The following is a 26,554-nucleotide window of genomic DNA, read 5'->3' on the forward strand; positions in this document are numbered from 1 at the left end:
AAAGAGTGTGAGAGAGAGAGCAAGCGAGCAGGGGGAGGGGAAGAGGCAGAGGGAGAGAGGGAATCTCAAGCAGACTCCCCGCTGAAGGTGAGGCTCCATCTCACAAGCCTGAGATCATGACCTGAGCCAAAATCAAGAATTGGAAGCTTAACTGACTAAACCCCCCAGGCGGCCCAGGATATTCACAACTTAAATGATTTGTATGCTAATTGCCTGCTTTTAATTTAGCTAAAGAACTGAACAACTTTTGTATCTATAGGACCCATGCCATCTTGCCGTTATTATGTTACCAGTGTTGCGCTACTTTATGGAGATTGTCCTTAGAACCAATGGGTCAATGGCTGTCACAAGGAACACTTCTGTTTTGGTATTCAAGTACTGGCTTACCAAGACACTATTAAAAAAGTATTTGAAAAGCTTTGTCACTATTAAAAAAGTATTTGAAAAGCTTGGTTATCTGGAGGTCCATCTGGAAGCAGTTGATTTGGGAAATTGCTGACCCAAACTAAATGGAATCCTGGAATCGTATTTATGTTCTATTCTGTTAGAAGTAAATATTTGATAAGCCCAAACTACAAACCATTCCAAACTATGGGTATCTGCAGAACTCAGGAGCTCTAAGTATTAACCTGAACACCTACTGTGACTCCTTACACTGTGGCTTCTAAGGGAGAATGCAAGCTAACTTCTTAAAAGCGTCTTTGCAAATACTTAAAGCAGGGTCTCGGAGAGACATTTGTACATATATGTTCACAGCAGCATTATTCACAATATCCAAAGTGTGGAAGCAATCCAAGTGTCCTTTGAAAGATGACTGGATAAACAAAATGTGGTACAGACATCTAATGGACTCTTACTTAGCCTTAAAAAGGATATTCTGACACATGCTCCAACACAAATGGACAGAATGATATTGTTAAGTAAATAAGCCAGTCACAAAAAGTCAAATGCTGTATGATTCCACTTACATGAGGTACCTGGAGCAGGGAAAGCCCTAGAGACAGAAAGCAGAATGGCTACTCCCGGGGGCTGGGGGAGGGGGGCGGGGATAAGCACTTATTTACACAGCGCTGTGAATGTAGTTAGCGCTACTGAACTGCGCGGCCGAAATGGTTAAGTGGGTAAATTTTATGTTACGGGTATTTTATCACAATTGAAAAAAAAATTTAATTAGAAACAAAGAAGAATCTCTGCAACCCATGATCCTACCTGCTATATATACTCTGATAAGAGATTAAGAGACTAGGATTTATGTTTAATTAAGTAACTTCTCTTAGAGTTCAGGCTGTTCAGTCATTCTTCTTCTTTTTAATATATAAAATCTCTTTTCTTCTCTGTTTTTACTACTTGCTTTTTGCCTTTTTGTGTCTTGATGGATTTTTACTCTTACTGTATGTGCTTTTACTGCAGGCTGTGCTAAATGCTCTTTAAAAGCAGGAAGAGTAAAAAATTCTTTAATAAACCATAATTTCACAAAGTCAGTCACAGAAACACTTCCTAAAAGGCCTGTCTGTTGTAATTTTGGTACCCTAAGGGAGAAGGGAAAATAGAACTACCTTTACCACTCTTTTCTCTTTCTAAGAATTCACATTTAATAAACATAATCCTTTCACATTGGCTGATTTTATAAATGCCAAAGCACAAAAGGTTCCCAGCATTTCCACCTACGGGAGCCTATGAAAGGTACAGTGGCATTTTTAAACTGAAGATCCTTTAGCAATATTGCCTTAAACTGTACTGTGGTCACCTACATGCCTTTTAGGAGTGGAAAACATCACTTTATTTAGTAAAGAACTACAAAAATAAACTTCTGAAACATTTCTCATTAGCCCATGGATTAAACAATAGGCAACTCTTATTACTTTGAAGGTTAGTCACTTACGGTTGATTTTTGTATGTGCACAGGTCCCAAATTACACCAGTGCTAAATAAATACCCGGTAGCCACTGAGAACAGGTAAATCCAATGGATTTCACAGACCTTGAGTTGCTCTTCAAATATACATATATTGGGGCATATATTGGCTGGCTCAGTCAGTGGAGCGTGCGACTCTTGATCTCAGGGCTCTGAGTTTGAGCCCCACGTTGGGTGTGGAGATGACTTAAAAATAAAATCTTAAAAAAATAAAACCAATTAAAATATATATAAACAAAACACAGCAAAGCTCATTCAGGGCTGGACTCCTTGAAGTCCCTGGCTTCTCGGGAAGACCCTTCAAAAACATGTTTGCTCCCACGCTACTACTTCCATAAACTGCTCCTAGGAACGTGCGTGTGTACTGCATCGTTGGAATGCATACAGCAGCAGGGTCAATCTTACAACACAGAGTAAAATCACTTGAGTGGTTTGGTGCACGCACAATCACAGCCGATCTGAAAGACCAGGCCTTACATCTGATACTGCAAATCACATCATTATATCTGAATAAATGTAACATCTTGTGAAGTGGTCAGTATAACAGATGGTCCCTGTCTTAGGCTTGTTATTTTTCTAAAAAATAACAGGCAGAAACAGTTTTTTTTAAAACCTTAATTAGAATAAAAATGACCTCAATTTGCACATTCAAATTATTCCAGTTTATGGTATATACTTTTTTTCATAATCTTACCAGATTTTTCCTTCACTGACAAACAAGATCTATCTGCCAAAGGCCCCTTACGCTAGCTGCGGTTCTGAAGTGTGTTACAGCATTTACATCACTGATTTACAGCCAGGGCGGAACTCAGCCACTCTGGTCTAGGAATGGCTGGACAATGTTGTCTGTGGTTGCTCTACTGGGATCCCAACAGTCTCCATGACATTCATCGATTCTCTAGTAATTTTACATGGTCAACTCTAGTAAGAGTAAAGAGGTAATTCAGAATTTTGTCACCTTAACTGATGTTCCAAAAGGGACATGTTTTCGTCAAAGTGCCCTTGGACCTAGCATCACAATTGCCATGGACTTTTATTTTTATTTTTAAAGATTTTATTTACTTCTTTGACAAAGAAACAGCCAGCGAGAGAGGGAACACGAGCAGGGGGAGTGGGAAAGGAAGAAGCAGGCTCCCAGCGGAGCAGGGAGCCCGATGCTGGGCTCGATCCCAGAAAGCCAGGATCACGCCCTGGGCTGAAAGCAGACACTTAACGACTGAGCCACCCAGGTGTCCCTGCCATGGACTTTAGATGTTACGCAGATCAAAACAGTATTTGACAATCCAAAAATTTAGAAGGGGCGTGGTTACATGGCAACCATAATTTACCACTGACAGTCCTACAAATCATGAAAAAAATTCTTTTAACCATATATTTTAGATACAGTTTTTTGTAAAAAAAAAAAAATAGTCTTTTGTACCTTAGATTTTTAAATACTTATATAGTTAACATAATTTCTTTTGATACAAGGACACATACTTCTGGTAGAGAAAAGAAAACATAAAGTCATAACCCACTGTGAAAATTTCCTCTTAACTGCTATATTAAGGTTAAAATACCCAACAGCATGCTTAGAACATTATGAGCACTTAATAAAATCCAAACCACGCTAAGACTTAACACCTGAATTGCTTCTACACATAGAAAGGATACAAAAACCAATATTCTCTGGTGAAAGAATTTTTAAAAAATTACCAAAGCCTCATTTTTGTAGGATGTAGACTTTAATACTAACTTTCTGCAGGTTTAATGCTATGCAGACCACAGCTGTTTCAAAAGAAGAGAGAAAACCTTCAGTGAGCTATTATCGCTTCAAACAGGGACATTTTGGGTATATACTTAAAGATACTGCTTAATTTCAATAAACGACCACAGTTTCCTCACTTGTAAAAAAGGAGCCATAAAAAGGTAAGATTCCTACCTGATAACTACTGAATTTCGAGAATGTGAACAAAGTTAATTGCTGAATTTGGGAGTGCGGCTAGACCATTGTGTGCGTAAAGGGTGACAGCAAATCACTTTTCCTAATACAATAAAAGATCTGTATTAAATTGCAACTTATGGAGTCATATTCTTCGTGAAGCAAAAGGCACATTACTCCAGCAACAGCCCTGGCACGGGTTATAAGGAAGGACATCTACTCTGATAAAGCCCAGGTGTGCAGTTATGCCTCCAAGGCGACAGCAGAGCGCGGCTCACACTTGCAGAGGTGACTTTCCCAGTGTGTGCATGAGTTAGGGTGGAGATATGAAAGGCAGGAAGCCGCTGTGCTCCTTTTACAGGATCACAGACTCCTTCTTCTACCTGCAGTGTCTTGCTTTGGAAGAAGAAAATAGCTAAACCTCCGGAGACTGTGATCACAGACACTATTCCATTCATTAATCGAACTGGGTCCTAGAAAACATTTTCAGGTGCCATCGTTTTGGACGAAAGGTAGTTTATTTTGTTTGTGTGAATCCTTCTAAAAGCTGACAAATCATCGGCCTAAATAATAATAAAAACAAGATGATGTTCAACTCAGTCTATTAGAGATGAGCCACGTGTCCTTCCTTAGTATTCTGAACATCTGTCACAAAGCAGATTTTGTTCCAGACACGATGAACAACTGCATCATTCATGACTGGGTGAGGTAAGTAGAACACTACCAGGTCTACACCAGCAGTGACCTCTGTTTCCCGTAAAGCATCACCAGTCACACACATGCTGCACATGCTTATTCAAAGCACAGCCCCGATACCTCTCATCTTCTTTAGCCCCGTGTAGAAAATCGCTAGTCCCTACAGCTGAGGAGCATGGCTGATGCTCCTAACCATCTCTTCTGCTTGGAAATTCTGTGACCTTCTGAACGTTCTCTAATCGAAACAGAATGGCCATATGGTCTTTAATGACAAACAAATGATTCTTTGGGTTTCTGTTTTCATCCACTAGAAGCAATGCAGAGTTGAAGGCCAATGCTGCGAAGTGTTAGCTCCTGGGCGCCTGGGTGGCTCAGTCGGTTAAGGGTCTGACGTTTGATTTCGGCTCAGGTCATGATCTAGGGCTCTTAGAATTGATCCCTGTGTCTGTCTGGCTCTGTGCTCAGCGTGGAGTCTGCTTGTCCCTCACCTCTGTTCCTCCTCCAGCTCATGCTCTCTCTCAAATGAAATAAAATAAAATAAAATAAAATAAAATAAAATAAAATAAAATAAAATAAAATAAAATAAAATAAAATATTGAAAAAAAATGTTAGCTCCCTGTGATGTCTTGAGCAGGCGGGACCTCCGTCCCCAGCCAGGCACTGGGTCTCACTGAGCCCCAGTAAGAGTGTGATTCAAGCCCCTCCCTCACTGCACTGCTCGGCACAAAGAGCTGGGGGTTGGGCAGCCAGTTGACACCAGTATTTTTCTGCAACGAGTATGAAGAATAACAGTCAGGAAAGATATAAAATATAATAAAAATCAGAAAAGCAAAATCACTACTCTGAGTAACTTCTGAAACAGAATTTCAATGATTTTAACACCAAGACCAAGACTGGTGGACTGTGAGTGAAAAAGTTTCCCACTTCGGGTTACCACCCCAAAGAAAAGAGCACAAAGGTCATATGAAGCAGAAAAAGCAACTTTTTGTGTTTATGTTTTTCTTCCCCCTGCAAAGGTGTACGACAGCCTTAAGACACCTAATTTCAAAACTAAGACAACAGCGTACCGCTCGGTGACTGGTTAATAACACTGTACTGCATATCTGAAAGTTGCTCAGAAAGTAGGTCTTAAAAATTCTCATCACAAGAATAAGATTTTGTAACTACGATGACAGATGTTAACTAGACTTACTGTGGCAATCATTTTGCAATATGTGCAAATATGGAATCATCATGTTGTATACCTGCAACTAATACAATGTTACATGTCAATTATGTCTCAGTTTAAAAGCTAAGCTGACAATGGGACGTAACATTTTTATTTGGTAAATGAGAGATAGTGAAGGGCTGTAGAATCACAGGGGGAAGAGGATAGAGGAGAAAAAGGAAAAGAGAAAGCCAGAGAATGGAGGGAAGGAGAAAGGGTCAAGCAGAAGTGGAAGGCTGGGACAAGAAAGAAAAAATAAGTGTCAGTTATGGCGGAAAGGAGGTTAGGGAAAACAAAACTAGCAAGAAAAGGAGCGCGGGAAAGAAACAGCCCCGTCCATTCTGAAGTGTGAGCCCGCATTTCTTCATGTCCGACGCACAGTTCGGTAACTTCAACTCTGAATTTCAGAGGCTCATCCCCTTTCCTGCTCAAGGTACAACGCCTCACGCCTGGACCGCAGAGCACTGTGTTCACTGTGCCCACCCTTCTTTGGAGGCTAACACAAGTTCCAAAGCCAGATAATTCTGCCAGGCGGCTTTCTTTGGTCACTTCAGCCCAGGGGAATCACCTTCTCTCTAAACTCCTGGGGCCCCCATCTTCAATAAAACTTATTCGTCACGCTTGTCATGTGGACTTCACCCTGTTGGGCCACTACTCTTGTGTCTGGGTCTTAACTCACCAACCACACGACAGAATTCTGGAGGACGAAAATTTTTGGGTTCCTTACAATAGTCGCCATGGTGCTTTGCACATTGTAAATATTCTCAATATTTATTAATGACCCGTGAAACGCTAGCCATTGGTCATAATTTTTTTGAGCTAAACAATAGAATGACATAAATTTCACGTTAGGGGAAGCAATTAGCATATTCCCTTATAATACTGTCCTCCCTTTTAACTGGCCTCATTTTAGTCACAAGTTCTCATAGCTATAAGTTATCTTGTGGTAAAGCAGAATCATAAACAATAGGAGGTTGGAAGGGACCCTGAAGACCCTTCCATTTCCATTACTCTGTAGATGTGTGGAGACATACGGCATAAGGAGAATAGTATGAACTTCCAGGGAAATGCTGGGCTCAAACCTGAGATCCACCTCTCAGCGACTACGTGATCTTGGATAGCCCTACTGAACCTCTCTCTGTCTGAGGCGGCTGAATTATTTATAAAGCAGTGATAATAGTATCTGCCTGAAAATATGACTGTCTCTAAACAAGACAGTTCATATAAAAGCATCAAGTACAGAAAATGCACACAGTAGGCTCCATAAGTATTCTGCTACTAGACTGAGAGCCCTTAAAGCATGAGGACCACGTTCTGGTCAGGTGTCACTGTCCGACATGGAGGAGAGATAAAGTCTTTCCTGAATGAGCAAACAGAGATCCAGACCACAAGTGAGGCTTCCCCTAAGCCCAGGAGAATACGAAGCCACTGAGTATGAGCAGCAGACAAGGGAATGCAACTGTCTTCATCTACGTCAGATTGAAAGGATTCACAAAAAAGCATAAGACTGCCATTCTTTTAATACTTTTCTTTTGTTAAAAAAGCTATTTTCCATAAAATATTTATGCTATGCTGTTTATGTTATTTATATAATATGTATTTGCTATTTTAAAGTGAATGATAAAACCATATTCTAAAAATTTGTTTTAATTTCTAAGATGGGTAAATATGAATAGATATAACTTATGTAAACAAAAGCTCTAAAAGCACCTGCTCATCATCCTTCACAACCCCCTCTAAACCATCTGATTGTACCCTATTATCCATGTAAGTGGAGATGATACAGACTGAATGCTGTGTTCCCCCAAATTCCTCTGTTGAAATCCTAACCCCCAAGGTAATAACAGCAGGAGGTGAGGCTTCTGGGAGTAAATACGTTGAGATGAGTACAGCCCCCATGGTGGGATTAAAGAACGAAGAAGAAATAGAGACACCAGAGCTTTTTCTCTTCCCCATATGAGGACACAGTGAGAAGGCAGCTGTCTGTAAGCCAGGAAGGGGGCCCTCAAGGAACACAGCCATACAGGCACCTTGATCTCAGACCTTCCGCCTCCAGAACCGTGAGGAATGGATGTCTGCCGTGCGAGCCACCCAGCCCGTGGTATTTTGTATTAGCAGCCCCAGCTGACTAAGACAGAGAGTGATATCACACCTGCAGCAAAACAGAAATTAGGAGTTTATAAACTATGGATTCCATTGATTCTGTTGAGGCAGTGGTTATTTCAAGGTGCATGAGCACAGGTGAGAGGCCGTTAGACAAAGGTTGCCACATCTGTAAATAAGGACCCTGGCTGGGGCAGTACTCCTACTGCAGATACACAGATGAGATTTTTTTTTTTTTTAGATTTATTTATTTATTTTGAGAGAGAGTGAGAGTTGTGCACGCACGTGCAGGGGTTGAAGGAGGAGAGAGGCATAGAGAGAATCTTTTTTTTTTTTTTTTTAAAGATTTTATTTATTCATTCGACACAGAGAGAGAGATAGCCAGAGAGAGAGAGAACACAGCAGGGGAGTGGGAGAGGAAGAAGCAGGCTCCCAGTGGAGGAGTCTGATGTGGGCTTGATCCCAGAACGCCAGGATCACACCCTGAGCCAAAGGCAGACGCTTAATGACTGCACCACCCAGGCGCCCCAGGGAGAGAGAGAATCTTAAGCAGACTCTGCAGAGCCCGACATGGGGCTCAATCCCAGGACCCTGAGATCATGACCTGAGGTCGGATGCTTGACCAACTGAGCTATCCAGGCACCCCACAGATGAGCTTTAATAAGTAGGCTGAAGGTCACCAAATATGGCCCCCCCCTTTTTTTTCTTTCCTTTCTCTACTTGTTTCTTTCAGAAAAGTATTGATGCCAGAAGGCCCCCTCTCAAAAATTACCCTCTTCAGAGCCCTCCAAATACACAACTCTATTCACTTGCTCAGGTTTCATGGGTGGAAATGGAGGATTAAAACCCAAATCATCTCTCCTGTATGATACAATAAAAATGGATAATCATGAGGTTTTGGTTCTAGAAGTGTGCAGAGATGTAAGTTCACCGAACACTATGTATCAAGACACATTCGAGTGTGTTCTCTTCCTTCAGTCTAGAGGGGGGTGATCAGAGACACTACCTATGATGATCTCTGTCAAGGGGGGGGAAGCCTCGCGCTCTCCTCAGTTTTGTAACTAATCCATTCCTCACCACCTGCCCCAATCTTACCATGTAATCACTGCACCAAAATTAATTTTTCTCTGTTTATCAATTTTTCAAAAAAAAAAAAAAAGAAATTCATTCCAGTGATTTTATTTTGTATTGAAAGGAAGAGTATTTTTGGCTCAAGAGTCAAAGTCTTTGGGCATGTTAATTGAAATACAAAGCAACATGCTAATATTAGCCACACTAAACCTTTTACAGATAACATGTGACCTTAAACTGGTTTTGACTTTTATTCAAAATAAAAAATAGCTCCCTCTAGTTAGTCAGAGTAAAGCTTGGACATATTTCTTGCATCATTACTGCTTGGTGCAGTCTCGTGGTGGCTGCGTGGCTCAGTTGGTTAAGCATCTGACTTTCGATTTGGGCTCAGCTCATGATCTCAGGGTTGTGAGATCGAGCCCTGTGTGGGGCTCCACACTCAGTGCTGAGTCTTATAGATTCTCTCTCCCTCTCCCTTTGCCCTTCCCCCTGCTCAGGTTCTCTCTCTCTCTCAAATAAATAAATAAATCTTAAAAAAAAAAAAAAAGGCCAGTGTTTTCAACAGGAGACTGGTTATAAAAAACAAAACGACAACAAAAAACCCAGAAAAATCCCCAAAACCCAACCCCCCAAACCCCCTCCCAAAAAAGACTACTCTGTGCAACCTCTGTAGTTCTATGGAGCTTAAACAGTGCGTTCCATTTACAGCCCCACTTTTGTTTTAATTTCATACTATACTGGCAATTACCCAGCTTCATTAACTACTTAGGAAACTTCTCGAGTGCATGACAAGAAGCAACATGCCAGAAATATTAACATATAGCAATGTTCCTGAAGTAAAATTTGAAAGAACCCTACAAAAAATGAATCTTTTTCATTAAGTTCACATGCTATGCCCCAAAAGCATTGTAGAATAAACCCATATCAGAATCTTGCATCTGACCCTTGTACTAGAAAGAAAACTCATTAACAGACCAAAAAAAAAAAAAAAAAAAAAAAAGCCACTGAGTGCCAATATGTAAAAAGCATTTTGCTAAACATTAAGGAAAATTTTTTTCAGGTATGCTTCCTGTGCTCTAGAAGTTTACAGTATATCTGGAGTGAAAACGTATATAAAACACAAAAAGCAGCAAATAATTGATATAGAAAAAAGAGATTTGGGGCAAAAAGTCCCTCTTGATTTTGAAGGTAACAGACGTCACCAGAGAGGAGGTGTCCTTTGGGTTGAGTGAGCGGGAGGGAAAAGGAAAATTTAGGAGCAAAGGCACAGCAGTGGAAAGAAAGAACTAAGGGAAGAGAAAGGTTAATTTAGCTTGCAGAGAGTTTATGCAGAGAAGCAGCGGGAAAAAATGCTGAAAATAGCATTTTAAAATTAATTAGTTCATCAAGCACTTACTAATGCCAGATAGTATTCTAGGTGCTGGGTATACAAAGATAAACCAGACAGGCCAGTTTCCTGCCCTCTCTGAGTCTACGTTATGGCAGCAGGAGACCTACTACAAAGAAAGTAAACGTGCTACAATGGGGAGGGACTGAGCAGATGGGTCTCTCAAGATCTGGTGGTCAGGCTCCTGAATAAGGCATATTTCCAGCTGAGACAAGAAGGTAAGAAAGGACCATCCTCCTGCCCAGAACAAATAGCAGGTGGAAAGGGTCAGAGAACAGGATGAGCTTAGATCATTCAAGGCACCATGAGGAGGTCAATGTGGCTAACCAAGGGCGCTCATAAATCTTCTGAGAGAATCCAAACTTCACCTTATTATTTTAAATACCACTTTTTGGTGGTTGTACACAAGGATGAAGCTTGGTTCCCTGAGTTACAGTCCTTGGAGACACAGCAGGCAGGACTTCTTCACCTTGCGACCCCCACTTCTGCTATCCCGATACCCACCCACCACCAGAGCGTGAACTCCATCTTCTTCCTGATGTATTCCCAGTGCCTACAACAGGGCTTGGTATACTGAAGTTGCTCAAGAAATATTTGTCGGATGAATGGACTGAATAAATATCACTTACTTCCTTCTCCCAAGAACAGTCCAAAATGAGAAGGCAGGGTTTGGTGAAAAAGAAGATGGGTCGAGGAATGAGTTAGAAGGTCTATCTACAGGTCTAGTCTTAATACTCTTCAGTGTTCTCGCCTTTCTCAGGAAAGGGCAATCCCTGACTCCTGCATGTTCATTTCAAGAACTTTCCTTAATGTGAGCAGTAACCCAGAAGCAGCATCCACCGTCAAGCTGCCCATTTAAGAACTTCCCTCCTCTCCACTGCTGGAAATGTCTAGAAGTAACTTTTTATTCTGACTCTACTGCTTATCACTATGCTAGCTGACTAAGGGAAAGAAATACTGTTTCCAAATTGGGAGAAAAAAGAAGGGAAGAAATACCTCTTGTTCTGCACCTACCCTTCCTTTGCTTCCATATATGACTGAATGCCTATTTCTCATTTGTAGCTTATAAAATATCCTCAGGTTTCATTGCACCTTTGCCTACAGTTCCCTCTGCCTTGTCTCCTTCAGGTGGCAAGATGTCCTCCACACCTTATCTTTGTGCAACAGGAAGGTAATCCCATTCTGCAATGTTTCTGCCACTTGCAGGCAAGGATTGACCATCTTCTAATTTGTGACATTGTTTTTTTGTTCAGGAGTGTCAATCTCAATAGTGTACAGGGGCTGGGCATGAGTGAAAAGAGCCAGGTGCAAACAGCAGGGGGTGGTGGGAACCACTGGGAGAAGGGCAGCACGTGCGCCCTCTAAAGGGGGAGCTGTGGCTCCTGTCCAACACACAAAATGGCCGCACCATTCTGCCACAGTCCTTGGCCCTCTAGCTGGTAGAACAGGGCCTGGGTTTCCATAGGGTCCAGTGGAAAGATAAGGCACAGAAGGGGGACTTTTGTTCCTTCAGTTTATCTTTTCATACTGACCCAGAAGAAAAAAAACAGAAGAAATCTCAGAAGACAGGAGGTAGGGGTAGAGGTGTGTGTGTGTGTGTGTGTGTGTGTGTGTGTGTGTGTGTTGTGTGTGTGTGTGTGTGTGTGTGTGTGTGTGTGTAAGACAGAGAGAGAGACAGAAAGAGATGGAGAAAGAGGAAGGAAGGGGGGGAGCAGAAGGAGCAGGAGGAAAGGGAGAGGGAAAGGGTGGAGGTCAGATATTGGAAACTACACAGAACAGTGTCCCAGTGAGCACAGGGGAAGTAAGAAATCCTGTTTGAAAGCCACAGAAAGGGAAGAGAAGAGGGGAAGAGCCTCTGGGGATAGAGGAGGAAAAGTAAATGAAGCCAGTGAAGGGGAAGCTGACCCAGGCTCATCCTATTTCCGTGGCTCCTCTCATCAGAACTCCTGTCCCCCACCCATCATTGGCTCTCACCCTGCTGGAACGAGGGTCCAGGCACAGATGTCACCTCAGGAATAGCAACCATGCTGCCTTGGGAGGGGTGGGTGAGGCCTGCCATGTTCTAACTCCATCCACTCCTGGCCTTCATGGGCACACCCTGATCCCAGCCGGCACAACAGTGACACGGCCTTGGAATACACAGCCTGAGGATGAGCCAGGCCTACCAGAGCTTTGGGACCTTAGGTGCAGAGGGTCCTTATGGGCACTGTGGCCTGGGGACAGCCCCTCACTAAGGACAACTGGACCATGGCAACACAGTGAGTGCCACTGGGGATACAACAGGGACAGACGCACTCCATGAAACAGGAAATGACTGATACTGAGTCTACTTCCCTCCTGGTGTTGCCATCACACAGCCAATGCCGGGGGGAGGGGTACACCCTCCGCCACTACAGAGCTGAGGTTAAGGAGTTCGAGTCCCGGGGCAAACACACTCAGCGCTCACTCTGAGGGGCTCAGAAAGTGGCACCAAGACTTAAACTCTTGCTCCTACTGTCGCCCAACCAAATAAATAAACAAAATAAAGGTTCAGGAACCACAAAGGCAGTGAAAGATCATTCAAAAACCATTTTGTTGGGCTACCACTTGAGACAATATAAACATGCTTTTAAATATACTTTTAATTCTAAAATACTGGCCAAGACTTCAAAGAGAGTGGTAACACTGCGTCTGCCTTTCAGAAATTTAAAAAAAAAAAAATTGGAAGAAATTTCATTACAGGCTTAAATGGGAGTTTTAATATGTGTACTGAATTGATAAGAAATTTGAATACTTGCAGCGATCTGTAGCAATATATGATAAGCTGTTTCAAGGTACAATTGAATAATTAATCATTTAATACATATTTGAAAAGTTTCGCATTTATAATAAGAAAAGTTCTATGCTAATTTAAAGTATTAACTCATATCTTCACCCCAATGTTTAATAAAAAAATATGGGAAAGACTGTTTTCCTTAATTATTCCCTGCTCCCCACCTTTCCTCCAACTCCAATAAAGCCAGTACACAGCGTAAGGATAAGCTCTTTGGGAACTTTCAGATCTGATTCACAGGAGAAGGCAAACACAAAGGATTAACTATTAAAGTTTTGTTCACGGTTTTAAATATAGCAAAGCTTCTGGCATGAACACTGCATCCCCTATCACACTTCTTTATCATAAACGTCATCCTCATAAGTAGCAATGATAGCTTAGAAAGCGTCTTATAGACTAATTAATAGATTGGTTCATTTGTTCAATAATTCATTTATTCGGCAAATATCGATAGAGTTCCTACTTTGCCTTGGACACCATGCCAGGTGGTGGAAATTAAAAACTAATGATGACAGAACTCGTGGTTTCAATGAGGAGGTACCAGGGAGACAAAGTAGGGATACAGACACCTAGGAGTGAGCTGTCGACGCAGGTGAGAGGTGGCCTGAGCCAGTGCAGGTTTAATGCGAGAGCAAGGGAGGATCCCATGAGAGCTGATCAGACCCTCGGCTGAAGGGCGTATGTTACTTCCTTGCACAAAATGCCAACTCCTTCCTTCATCTGGCGGAATGGTCTGCAAGTCCAGGTACTGGCTGAGGGAAAGTATAGGGCCATGTTCAGCAGACAAGACTGTAAGCTGTTGACAGGCAAGGAGGGAGGTGTGCTTCCAGCTTTCCGGTTCACTGCTCACTGGACTCACATGGCGTTTAACACTGGTAGCCATACTTTCTTTCTGGAAGCCCTCTCTTTCCTTAGGATCTGTGACCTAGCACACACTAGGTCCTTTACTGCCTCTAAAATGAGTCCAAAGTTTGTATCTTCGGCTGGGACCTCTCTCTAAGCTTCAGGTGTGTATAATAACTGCTTATTTAATATCTTTCCTTGAATAATATTTGAAAGGCAATTCAATCTTATGTTTAAAACTGGGCTCACACTCTCCCTTCCAAACTCTCGTCCTCTACCCTTGCTCCCTTTTCCCAGGCAGTGACACCAAATCCTACCTAGCACTTAAGGCAGAGGCCTGGAAGTCATCCTAGACACCCATTTCTTCCTCCCCTCCCCTTTCTCTACCTGAATCTGACCTCCAGCAATTCCTGGCGATTTCGCCTTTCAACATCTTTGCATTTCTCTCCGTGTCCCATCACTACACAGCTCTGCATGGAGTTCCTTCCTGCTGCTGGGTTTGCACATGCTGGTCCCTCAGCCTCAATCAACGTCCCTCCTCCTGTACTCCCTCCACCTGGCTGATACTAGTTTAGTCAATACCAGGGAAGCTTTCCTGACTAGATCAATACCTCCCGTTAACTGCCCCCAAAGTGCTTTCCCTTTCAATACTTAAAATCATAATTTTAGGATTCTCTGATCAATATCTGTCTCCCCGATCAGACCGTATGTTCCATGAGCAGGTACTATATATACATTCTTCTTCCTATTCTAAAAGCACTGTTCAGAACATTGACAACAGTTAGCAAATACTCCTTCAATAAATGCAGGATGAAGCAGGCCATCCTCTCTAACTTAATTGTTTCCCTAAAATTACAGGGTCTATGATAGCATCCTGTGATAGAGCTACTGATCAAGCTCTTGTTGTTGGAGTGATTTGATCAAAAGGTTTTATGTGATTTCCAAATGTTTTCTGAAGTAGGTTCTCCCCTTTCTCAATGTTGAAAAACATAGCCCTGCCCTATGCTTTCTAGTTGAGAGAAACCTATAGAACTCTAGGGTGGGGTTAAGGTCAAAGTTTTAAGAACAGAGACAAAATTTTCATTCTAATAATTATATAATATCATAACATTTAACTATTTATAACATTAGAAAGCCATTTTTGTGTTTCCATTTTATCTCTATTAGTATTTTTTACAATAGGCAAATGTACACAAAGTGTATATGCCCTTTTCTATTTTTGGTTTCTTATTTATTTCCCAAACCTTTCAATTACGTTAATTTAGGCTTCATATATTAGCTGCTTTCCCCAAAATCTCATTTGTTAAAAAGGATTCTTACACTTTTGTACTTTTTTGGGAACCTATATACTTGGATAAATGCATACAATTAAAAACTAATGGAGCACACAGAGACATAGGCAACAAAAGAAAAATAAACTGTACTTCATTAAAGTTAAAAACTCTAATTTTAAATGCCTCAAAGGATACTATCAAGAGCAAAGAGACAACACACAGAATGGGAAAAATATACAAATCACATCTCTGATAAGGGTTTAATATCCAGAGTATATAAAGAACTCCTACAACTCAAGAACAAAAAGACAATCCAATTACAAATGACCAAAGGACTTGAACAGACAGTTCTCCAAAGAAGATCTACAAACAGCCAATAAGCTCATGAACAGAGGCCTGACATCATTAGTCATTAGGGAAATGCAAATCAAAACCAAATGAGATAGGACTTCACAACTCCTAAGAGTTAAGTCAGACAGAGAAAGACAATGCTATATATCACTTATACATGAAATCTAAAAAAGGCTAACTTGTAAAAACAAAGAGTACAATAGTGGTTACCGGGGGTGAAAGCAGGGGGATAGGAGAGATGTTGTTTTAAAGGTACAAACTAGCAACTAGTAGACAAGTAAGTTCTGCAGACTTAATGTGCAGTATAAGTGAATGTATAAAATACTGTATTATAATCTGCAACCTTGCTAATGGACTAGGTTTTAATTACTTTTACCAAAAGAAAGAAATGACAATTATGGGACTTGACAGAAGTGCTCAGTATCTGCTAAAATGGCAATCATATTACAATCAATATATAAATGTCTCAAATCAACATGGACACCTCAAATTTACAAAATGTTATATATCAAATATTTTTCAAAATAAAAGAAAATCCCATCCCCAAACATTTTATACCTACCAGGATAGCTATTAAAAAAACAAAACAAAAAAACAAAAAAAAAACCCCCCAAAACCCCCCCCCAAAAAACCCCTTCAAAAACCCCCCAAAACCCAAACCACCCAGGGGCACCTGGGTTGCTCAGCTGGTTAAGCGTCCAACTCTTGATTTTGGCTCAGGTCAAGATCTCAGGATGCTGGGATAGAGCCCCGTGTCTGGCTCTGTGCTCAGCAGGGAGTCTGCTTGAGATTCTCTCTCTCCCTCTCCCTCTGCCCCTCCCCCATCTCTCTTCCTCTCTCTTTCTCAAATAAATAAATCTTTAAAAAAAAAAAAAAGCCCAAAACAGAAAATAAATGTTCGCAAGGGTGTGGTGAAATCGGAACTCTTGTAACTGTTGTTACACTGCTGGTGGGAATGTAAAATAGTATAACTGCTGGGGAAGACAGTATGGTGGCTCCTCAAAAGTTTAACGTAGAATTGCAACATGGTCCAGAGTTTCCACTCCTAGATATATACCAAAAAGAAATGAAAGCAGGGACAGATACTGATGTACAACTATTTGCAGCAATGTTACTTACATTAGCCACAGGTGGTAAACAACCCAAGGGTCTACTGACAGATGAATGAGTAAACAAAATGTGGTCAATGCTCTTTACTTGGTAAAAATAAATAAGGTAGTTACATTTTATAAAGTTGCAGCAAACACTGAATCAGTGAATACTGAACTGTTCCCCCAAGGGAAATACAGGGTTAGGTTCTCGAGAGCCACGGGTCACTTTCATCAACGGATCTATGCGTAATCCTGCTCTATGTGTATTTCTGTTTAAGGGCACCTTATTAACAGATATATAGCTGATTCATTAGCATTGAACTTAAAGCCAACAGCACTATAACTCATGCCCGCAAGAAGCTTATCTAAGACCTATATTTTTTCCCCTAAGGCACATCTTGCTTTAGGAACACTAGATAGCACTTCAGCACTCTGCTTAGAGGTCATTCTGAACAGTGAAATCACCAACAAAAAGCACAAAAATGCAAAAAACGTGGTAGTAAATAGACCATGAAAAGGCCACTTGTTCACAGTATGAGAACCGAAACAGAAAGGCAGAGAGTCTCAGCTGAAACGTACATGCCGGGAGAGGCAAATTTATTGCTGCTCTGGGCGCGTCTGCGAAGGACTGTGGAAGTGCTGTGAGTACTGACTCTAGGGCTACAAATAAACGTAGCCAGAAGGTCAATTCACAGATGCAGAATCTGCAAACAACGAGGATCGATCCTATGTACATACATTGGAATATCATTCGGCCATAAAATGAAATTCTGATACATGGTACAATACGGATGAGACTTGAAAACATTATGCTTCCGTGAAATAAGCCAGACACAAAAGGCTACATATCGTGTGACCCTACTTGTGTGAATTACCTAAATAGGCAAAGCCATGGACTAGAGGTTATCAGGTGTTTGGGGGCAGGGGGGAGACTGTGGAGTTCTCATTTAAGGGGTTCAAAGTGTCTGTCTGGGACGATGAAGAAGTCCTGGAGATGGAAGGTGGGGACGGTTGCACAGCACTGTGAACGTAACTAATGCCACTGAACTGTTAAAAATGGCTCCCATGGAAAATTTTTATGTTATATGTATTTTGTGGGAAAAAAATTAATACATGTACTCAATAAGATGGAACGGATCACTGAAATCTGTTAAAATCAAGTGGAGACACGCTGGATGGCATGGAGTAGAGATTCTTGTTTACCCACACTTTTAAAACAAGGAACATGTTTTTCTTTTGGTTTACAGACCATATTTGAAAACAGGCTTACTATTTAATAATATCAGCTGATTAATGAGGAAAACAAGTAAATGAAAATGTGCATGTCAGTTGTTTGGCCTCGCTTCATGCTTTTGGTGAAAAATTATGCAGTAGAATTATTCTTTCTGACTAATGGCCAAAAGAAGGGTCACCTTGAGAATCAACAACTGATGTTCCTAATTTATATTGGAATAAAACAGTCTTTGTGGCATACCACATTGGAGTGAACTGGACTTTGTAGGGAAATTGCTATGGTACCGTTTAGGTTTCTTGGCACTATGTGTCCACTTCTAATCTCTTGCATTGCTTTTCTTTCTTTTATCACCAATCTATTTCTTATCTGCTTGTTTCCTTACTGAAAACCCCTATTTTCATATCTAGAGAGAGCCATCTGTTAGAGTATGGCTGTGGTTACTATCATAATTCAAATGTTCCTTTTTTATATTAGGTGTTTCTTGACCCAACAATGACAAAGAAACATGGCTGGAAACAAACATACACGAAATGCGCTAATGTGGAATGCAAACGGTATTGAAATGTAAACTTCACATAGGAAGGAATTCTCGGCCAAAGAAATCGCTTACAATTCTTTTGATCTTTTAAAATGCATCATAAAACTAAAGACGTTTCACTACAGAGAAACATTTTGGCTTTTTTTATGATTGCAAAGAAGGGTAATTATGAGTGTCATGAAAACACACTGAGCAGCTGTATACTGTTAACAATAGAACCACTCTATGAATGCGTGCAAAAACTGGCACTTCATACATTCACATTTCCTAGAAATTAGATAGTCTTCTCAACTGGAGGAGATACCAAAAGAGACTGTTTTCTATTAATCGTGGCTTTGTACCAGTCAAGTTTTTAGAGCCAACTGGATCATCTTTCTTTTGGGACAATTCCCACATACTATTATATGAGATCTATATATACTGATTTATATATACTCAGACATGTGCATGGTAGTTCTGCAAAAAGTAATTTTTAAATTCTTAAATGATAGGATTTTTTCCTCTTAAAAATGCTAGTGTCAGTGGATTCTTTCACAAATATACATATGAATTATGTATAGAAATCATAAAAAAAAAGCATAACAAATAACTCTGCAGTTTATTTTATGAAGGCTAATTAATAGGTACTTACTCATTAAAGACTAGGTCTGGCGCAAAATAGAGAAATTGGCTGTTTGTATGTTTGTACGATCTCCAGCTCAAGGCAAATGATGATAGACACATCCAAGAATACTGGATTAGGGTAATTTGGTCCTCAAGAGGCAAGTTTCTAAATCCTGAAGAACAGAACAATTAATCACAGAAATACACTTAGCATTTAAGTACATTCCAGGAAGAAGCTTCTTAGGGCAACCCCAAACAGTCACCTGTCTCTAACAGACTCAAATTAGTTCAACAGTCATTTAAGGAGCACCCACTGTCGGCATGGCCCTGTTCAACATCTCATTCTAAATCCACCATAAATTTTCAATGAGGGTGAACTGCCAGGACAAATAAAACAGGGAGTTCAGGGAGTTTCACTGTGGATAACAGTCTAACACCCTTGGTTAGACTGAAAGAATTTATATTAACCTGTACAACTTGCTTCATTCTACGTTAACGTAACATTAAAATAAAGAATATTTTAAGAATGGTCAATTCCTGCATATCTGCTACAATGCTGGAAGATTTTAATTTTCATGAATTTGGGGTGGTTGAAAAAGTATTATTCCTTGTTTCCTTTCTTCTGGGGTAGTACCGGACTCCAACAAAGTTGTGAAGCAGAATGAGCATCCTTGGCAACTGTCCTGCCCTCTCCCACAGTCTTCCCATCTGGGCCTGAATTAGCCCTTCTTTTGTTCCTTTTCTCATCTCCTGAATCCCCAGGGGCATCACAGTAATCTTCCATTTGTACAGTTTCACTGGAGAAGCCCGCCTTCAAAGAAACAACCATCAGAGCTTCCCCGATCTTTTCCTTTAGGCCCTGTCTGACCACAGGGGATCCAAGAAACTGCTCTGATTAGTGAACTGGGACAACGGGATAAACATTCTAAGTGATATTTCTGTAGATTAACAGGGGCCTTATTAATAAAACTCTAGAGCACAAAAAATGACTAAAGTAGGAATTGCAAGGACAATTTGAAGGGTGCTGGAGGTAAGACGAGATTTTCAGAACAGTCTTTCTGGGTCTCATACAACTACTTGATAGGTCTTGGTTTCCTCGTCTGTGCTCAGATTGGCCCTGGTTACACGCTGCTGCTCATGGCCTCAGCTTACGCTCTCACAAACAGAATGTATTTTACCTTGTGAATATTTGGGGTCTGAAATGTCCCCTTTCAATCATCAACACAAGAAATGTCTATTAACAATAGAACCCGTAGCCCTAACATCTCAGGAGAAATGAGCACATGAAGGGAGTTTCCCTACGCACCCAATTAATGAGATATTGATGAAAAAATCCGGTAGGAGGATTTAACGGGAAGCTAACTCCAACTGCACTGTTGGAGATGGCGACGTGTGTTGCCCTGACTTGTCTAGTGCAGGACGCAGACCGTGGCAGGGGAGGCAGTCCTACCTGGAAGTACCTTTGCCCACTTCACGACTTGGATCATCTGTTTGCCTGCTAAGCGGTTTAGAGTGGAGAGTAGGTTTTCGGCCGTATCTGGTTTTGAGTTGTCATAGCCGGCATACACAATCTCAGGCTCGATGTTTTCAAGGATCATAACAGGGGAAGGCGTGAGTGCTCGTGAGATTGTGGAGAGCTGAGGAACCAGCGCTGTGTTGACTGAGGGCTCTTTCGCGGGAGCGATGTACGTCGTCCCTTCCTCGGGGCTCTGGGGGGGCGGGGGTGGGGGCGGGGGTTGCTGCTGCTGTGACTGTTCCTCGTGAATACCTTTTAACTTGCCCAACTTCTTTGACTTTCGAGCTGTAAAAAATTATAAACAATAAGGGTAAGTTTAGATTATGTTTGGGATACATTACATGAGGTAAGTTACAATTAAATACGGACTTAAATTGATTACTTTTCTTCGAAAGAGGTCTTGCTGTACTAACAGAAATAGTCCCTTTTCAGTATTTTTCTAATACCAGGCACAGTCCTAACTATTTCATAACAATTAACCATTTTAACAATTTTATGAGTAGGTATTATTAAGATTCTTATTTTATAATGAGGAAACAGACCAGAGGGTTAAAAAAATCTAAGATCACACAGCCAATGAACACATGATAGAGATGGCAGTTCAGAGGAAGGAAAAATTACTTCATATGCTAATAAGTTATATATGCCTCAGTTTATCTTACAGAAGCCGGTAATTCCCACTATTACCCACCAACAAGTTGCCAACAAGTGCCAGAATGGGTCTTATTATTTTAGTGCTGTCTTGGCTCCCTCTAATTAGCTCTCTCTGGCCCCTTTACTAGTTCTTCGTGGTGCTTCTCTACCACTTACTCTTCCTGTTCTGGTCCGTGTGCAATCGCTGGCTTATGCATAGTTATTTGGTGTAAATGCTGCTAACCCTATATTCCCAGCTATACTGTGAACCGCCGAAACACAAAGATTGGGTGTCCCTCCTCATTTACAGCCCCTCTGGCACCTCGGTAAATGCAATACCTGGAGACAGTGATTTGTAGATTTCCACTGAATTAATGGGAGCACAATCAACCCCAAAGCAAGGCAACAAAAGAGAATAAATTAAATATGATTTAGATGATTTCAAATTAGAGAGTTAACTACTACATGTACTGGAATTAATGCTACAAAAAATCAGGTTTAAGTTAGACCAATACACACAAATAAAATCTTTAAAAATCTGTGTCATTCTATATTTTTAATATAAACAATTCACAAATCATATAATCTAGAACTAAAAAAATATAATAATACTATAATGGAATCACACTTTAAATTTTTTGGAGAACATATTATGTATGAGTGACCTTATGTTTGGATTTGCCCAGAACAGTCCTGGTTTATACTGGTTTTCCCAGCATGATTACCAGTAGTGCCTTGTCTACTCTTAGAAGTGCCACATTTTGGACAATAAATATAATGTGGTCATTTAACCAAAGGGTCAATATCAAGTTTACTATCAACTATTTTTCTTTCTCATTTCCTTCAAGGCTCTTGAAATAGACAATGAGAAATGAAAGACTGAGGAGGTAGAAGGGAGACTGGAAGGCAGATGGGAGGACTGGAGGGTGGGTGGCAGGTACATGGGGTAGATGGGGAGACAGAGAGATAACTGGGAAGATGGATGGATGACTGAATGGATAAAAAGGATAAAACCTGAACTTTGAGCTGTGGTGATAACTTATTTGCAAATGCAAGGTTTCCAATTTTACTGAACAGTTTATTTCAAAATTCTTGAAGGACCAGCCACCTTCTACTTAGTTCTAACATGTAAGGGACTTCTAGAATACAAATTTAACATAGAGTAGAAATATGCCACACTAATTAACTTCAGATTTAAAAAACAACCATTCATGATTACAATTGTGGCCAATAATATTTACCACATTCATCACGGAAACACCTACCAATTTAGATACAAGACAAGCTACTAGCCAACAATACATCTACCTGCCACACATCCATTAAATATTGGAACTGGGCTTAAAAGATATAATTCCTATCTTTAAGGAGTTTAAAATTAGCAGAACAACTTTAAAAGCCTTTTCAAATCATTTCATTTCTTTATAGACTACCTCCTTCAATAAAAGATTCGTGGCAGAAAAATCTGATTTTTTTCGGAAGTGTTTCAATGAGAAGCAAATGTATCATATACACATACGCTAATGGGAAGCTGTGAATGAGTCCTGCCTGGGAGTGCTGAGCTTACAGTGGGGAACTCAGATGCTTCTGAGGAATGGATGGGTGAGAAGCCACCAAGAAAAGAAGTCAGCCAAGTGCCTCATCAAAAGCATATATTATTTGGGGAATCAGACACTTGGAACTGCCTATGTCACCTAAAATTGTCTCTAAGCCTCAACTGATTAATCTGAAAAATGGAAATGATAGGGCTTCCCTCTCCTATCTAACAGAGGGCTAACTGAGTAAGGAAAGTAAAAACATGTTGAAAATTATTACTAACACCTGAAATAATATTTCAATGGTACTTCCATTCTTTCCATAATTTTGCAAATATTTAAAATATTCCAGTTCATTAAAATGTCCTCATTCGTAAGACGACATCTGATGATAACTATAATTTGATTGACTAGAAATAGCTAAGGGTTATATTTTCAACTTTTATTAAAAGTGATATTTGCTTGCAAATTAATTATAAAATTCATATTTGTTTTAGGCCTTAGGTCTATAATGCTATGTTTATTCTCATGGCTGATTTAAGGTCAATGCCATGAAATATCACGAAGAAGAAAGCTTAACGTTTTCTCCAGCACTTATCCACAAGGCTATGTCCTGTAGCATAACCTATTGAGCAGATTATCAACATTCTGTTTAGATTTTTAAGTTACATTTAACTTTACCCTGTGATTTTTATGAATATATGTGGGACACACTTGGAATTGAGTAATAATTTGTATTTATTTAAATAGCTCAAGGTAATATTTTCAGTGTGCACATTCTGCAGCCCTGTGTATTCATCCAATATCTTCTCTAAAAGCACGGGGAGTTACATAATTAATTACACTTTTATTACTCAAAGTAGCCTTTCTAAAACGCTTGAAAATTTTATGCTGCTCTTCTAATACATGCTGTATTCTAAAATGAAAGCTCGTAAAAGTTGGTAATAGTGTCTTATGTGTTCCTATAACATCCTTTCCATGATGCTTATGGGTACTCAATAAATGTTGAATTTATTTCAAATTCAAATTTTAATAAACTTTAATAAATTATTATACTCCATTAATGGAGCTATGCTATGCGGCTTCCCTTCTAACCCTTTTCTCTTTATCTAATATGCATCAATTATATACTTTAAGATTAGTACGAGCTTCAAATCTAAGTGTATAATTAAGATGTTTGCTAATTACACAGGAAAATCTTTTGCCAGAGATCCTTAATAAAGCATGTTTCCATTATCCAAAGCATCAGTGAACATAAATTTGGGGTCTTAACACTGCCTACCAACCACCTTACTAAATTAACATGGAGATAATGGGCATTGGGCTTGGGAACGCATGCTCCCAGGTGGCCAGAGCCACACTTCATTCCTTAAGTGCCAGCGACAGCTGTGGGTGGGAGGGCGCACATGCACAGTGTGTGTGGGGTGCATTAATGTGACTGTAAACATGTCCCAGTGCCGCTTAAACCTAAAGGAGTTTCACTTGTTCTACCTGGACGTTACAGTAACTAGTATGTGCTTACTGGCTGCCCTCAGCTGCCAAGTCCTTAATTACGAACAGCATCTTGGCAGCCACTTTTTCCTGGCACTGCTGGGAGACAGAACTCTATAGATCTCCGTGAATTGTTCCCCCAGGAGCTGTGCAACGGGGAGGCCCTGCTTCCTATCCTGACCAATATGCAGAAGCAAGCAGAGATCATCTAGCCGGACCTTCTAAAAAGTGTGAAAAATTCCCAATGAGACCTCGTGATTCACAAAGGCCTTAAACGTAGCATGGCAAGACTTATTTTTTTGGTTTACTCTCTCTTCTGAGGCTGATGGGACCTGTAAAATACCTTTATGACAAACTACTGGTGGGGTAGAATGATGGCTGGCTAGGAATTCTATCATTCTTGCATCTCATAGTAAAATGAGGGGGTAAACAAGGTTCTCCTAGTACTTTCATTGTGATTTTTCTCAAGTATGTTCAATTAAAGATATTTTAGTCCTAGAAATGGGTAATTAGGACAGCTTTCTTATTCTTGTTCTTGTTCTTCTTCTGGAGTAGAATAAAAGACTGGTACGGGATTTTTTTCAATCACAACGTTTCACTGGAAAAATTTAAAGTGAGAAATCTGTAATTTTAGAAATGCTTCATCCCGTGTCTTGAAATTTCAGGTCTTCGTAGTAAATATTAGAGAGGATAGCCTCAGGTTATATGAAAACCTGTGTTTTCTGCTTACAGGCCAAATATGACTCCTGGTTTGAACCCACAGGACGGTTACAGTACCCACTCCATAATCCTTCTTTTAATAGCCCACTTCTTTTGCCAGCCTTGCCTTGCTCATGTTTTCCTATCCTCCTCATCCTCTTTATTTGAATGACTTCTCTTTTGCCTTTCTACTTCCAGAGAAGGCATACTCAGAGAGCTGGGGGGACAACCAAGTATTTCTGTGCTGTAAAACCAAAGGAAGGAATGTCATTTTTCTACAGGCTTAATTGGTTTCACAGCAAAACCTCTCTCATTGGTACTAACAGGAAAAAGAGCATCTATTGTTCACAAGGCCATATGCACTCCTGGAGCTGGGGTGAACACCCATGGGTACCCTGCTTTATGAACAAACGATTAGCTTCTCAATTGATAATAAAAAAGTGGCATTTCAATTGTTTGTAAATACACCTTCAGTAGTTAAAGAACTTGAAAACAAGGTGTTTTAAAAAGTATCTCTAAACATTCTCACATTAATGTACATAATTTAATAAATTAACAGGCATTACTGATGTTAGTAACACAGAAAACATGCCAAGGCAAACTCAAACCCAACTTCTGACCACTTTAAAAGACATTCCACACGTACAAACACACACACACACACACACACACACACACACACACACACACACAATGGTAACTGTATGAGGTGACGGATATAGTAGCTTGTGGTAATCATTACAACAGGTATATTTATATCACAGTATCACAGAGTACACGTTTAATATATATACTCTTTTATTTGTTAATCATAACCTCAATAAACCTGGCGAAAAAAGATGTTCCAAATTAGTGGATCTCCATATATTATATTGTAATGTGTGTACGAATATCCATAGATATCTTCACATCTATAATAAATATAGTTTCGTTGCTATTGGAGAACATGTTACTTCACTACTTGGCCAATAACCACTATCTACCCACTGTGTAGAACGTGTCTTGGTTTTGTGAGCAGTGCGATGTTGAATAACAAGATCTGAGCCTGGGCAAGAGAGTAGAATCTTGGGGAAGGAAGCTGGATCAATACACAAGAAAGTAATTAGGTTTGTAAAACAGGCTGTAAGTGTGGGATCAGCAGTACTGACAAGATACTTGGAGAGTCAGACGATGGGAGGGAGAAGCTGTTTTATCTTTCTGTGGGAGGTCACATTTTCCTGCATCCCTCTGCATTAATTCCCACCATGCTCTGGTTTGCTTCTGGTGTGATTCAGATTACACTGAAGACCCACGTGGACCAGGCCACCTTCCTGTGTAGGGATCCACCCAAAGTTAAGCACCACTGACTCCTCTAAGAGGAGAGTCCTCCAGACCAGAAGCCAAATCTCCTCAGAGAGACTCAAAGGAATCCGAAGCAGCTAGAATAGGGGTTTACTAATTTCGCAGAGATAGTAACAAGGTTCTGGAAGATAACCACCAATGACATATTCTGATACTTCCCCTGCTGGAGACAGGAGGTCAGAAAGGTGCAAAGCGAGCATCTGCCCACAAGGTACTTCTGGGGCTAGACAGATGATTAATATTGTTTTAATGGCATTATAGTTTCTGTAGTTATATATATCTACTATGTTTTCC

At 40.4% G+C, this 26,554-nt stretch overlaps 1 protein-coding gene across 6 annotated transcripts in view; it reads right to left on the reverse strand.

Annotated features, from left to right (window-relative positions):
- NR3C2 (nuclear receptor subfamily 3 group C member 2) overlaps window positions 1-26,554 on the reverse strand; it is a 323,767-nt gene that overhangs the window by 48,289 nt on the left and 248,924 nt on the right. For all 6 annotated transcript variants that reach the window (XM_087866499.1, XM_087866500.1, XM_087866498.1 and 3 more), the window contains exons 5-6: window positions 20,496-20,846; window positions 19,074-19,218 (exon numbers count right to left, since the gene is read on the reverse strand). In XM_087866499.1, the coding sequence (XP_087722625.1) occupies window positions 19,074-19,218; window positions 20,496-20,846 (496 nt within the window). The remainder of the gene's footprint in view (window positions 1-19,073; window positions 19,219-20,495; window positions 20,847-26,554) is intronic.

The sequence above is a fragment of the Ursus americanus genome, chromosome 13 (genome assembly GCF_024610735.1).
Source record: "Ursus americanus isolate L20-20 chromosome 13, mUrsAme1.1.p, whole genome shotgun sequence".
NCBI lineage: Eukaryota > Metazoa > Chordata > Mammalia > Carnivora > Ursidae > Ursus > Ursus americanus.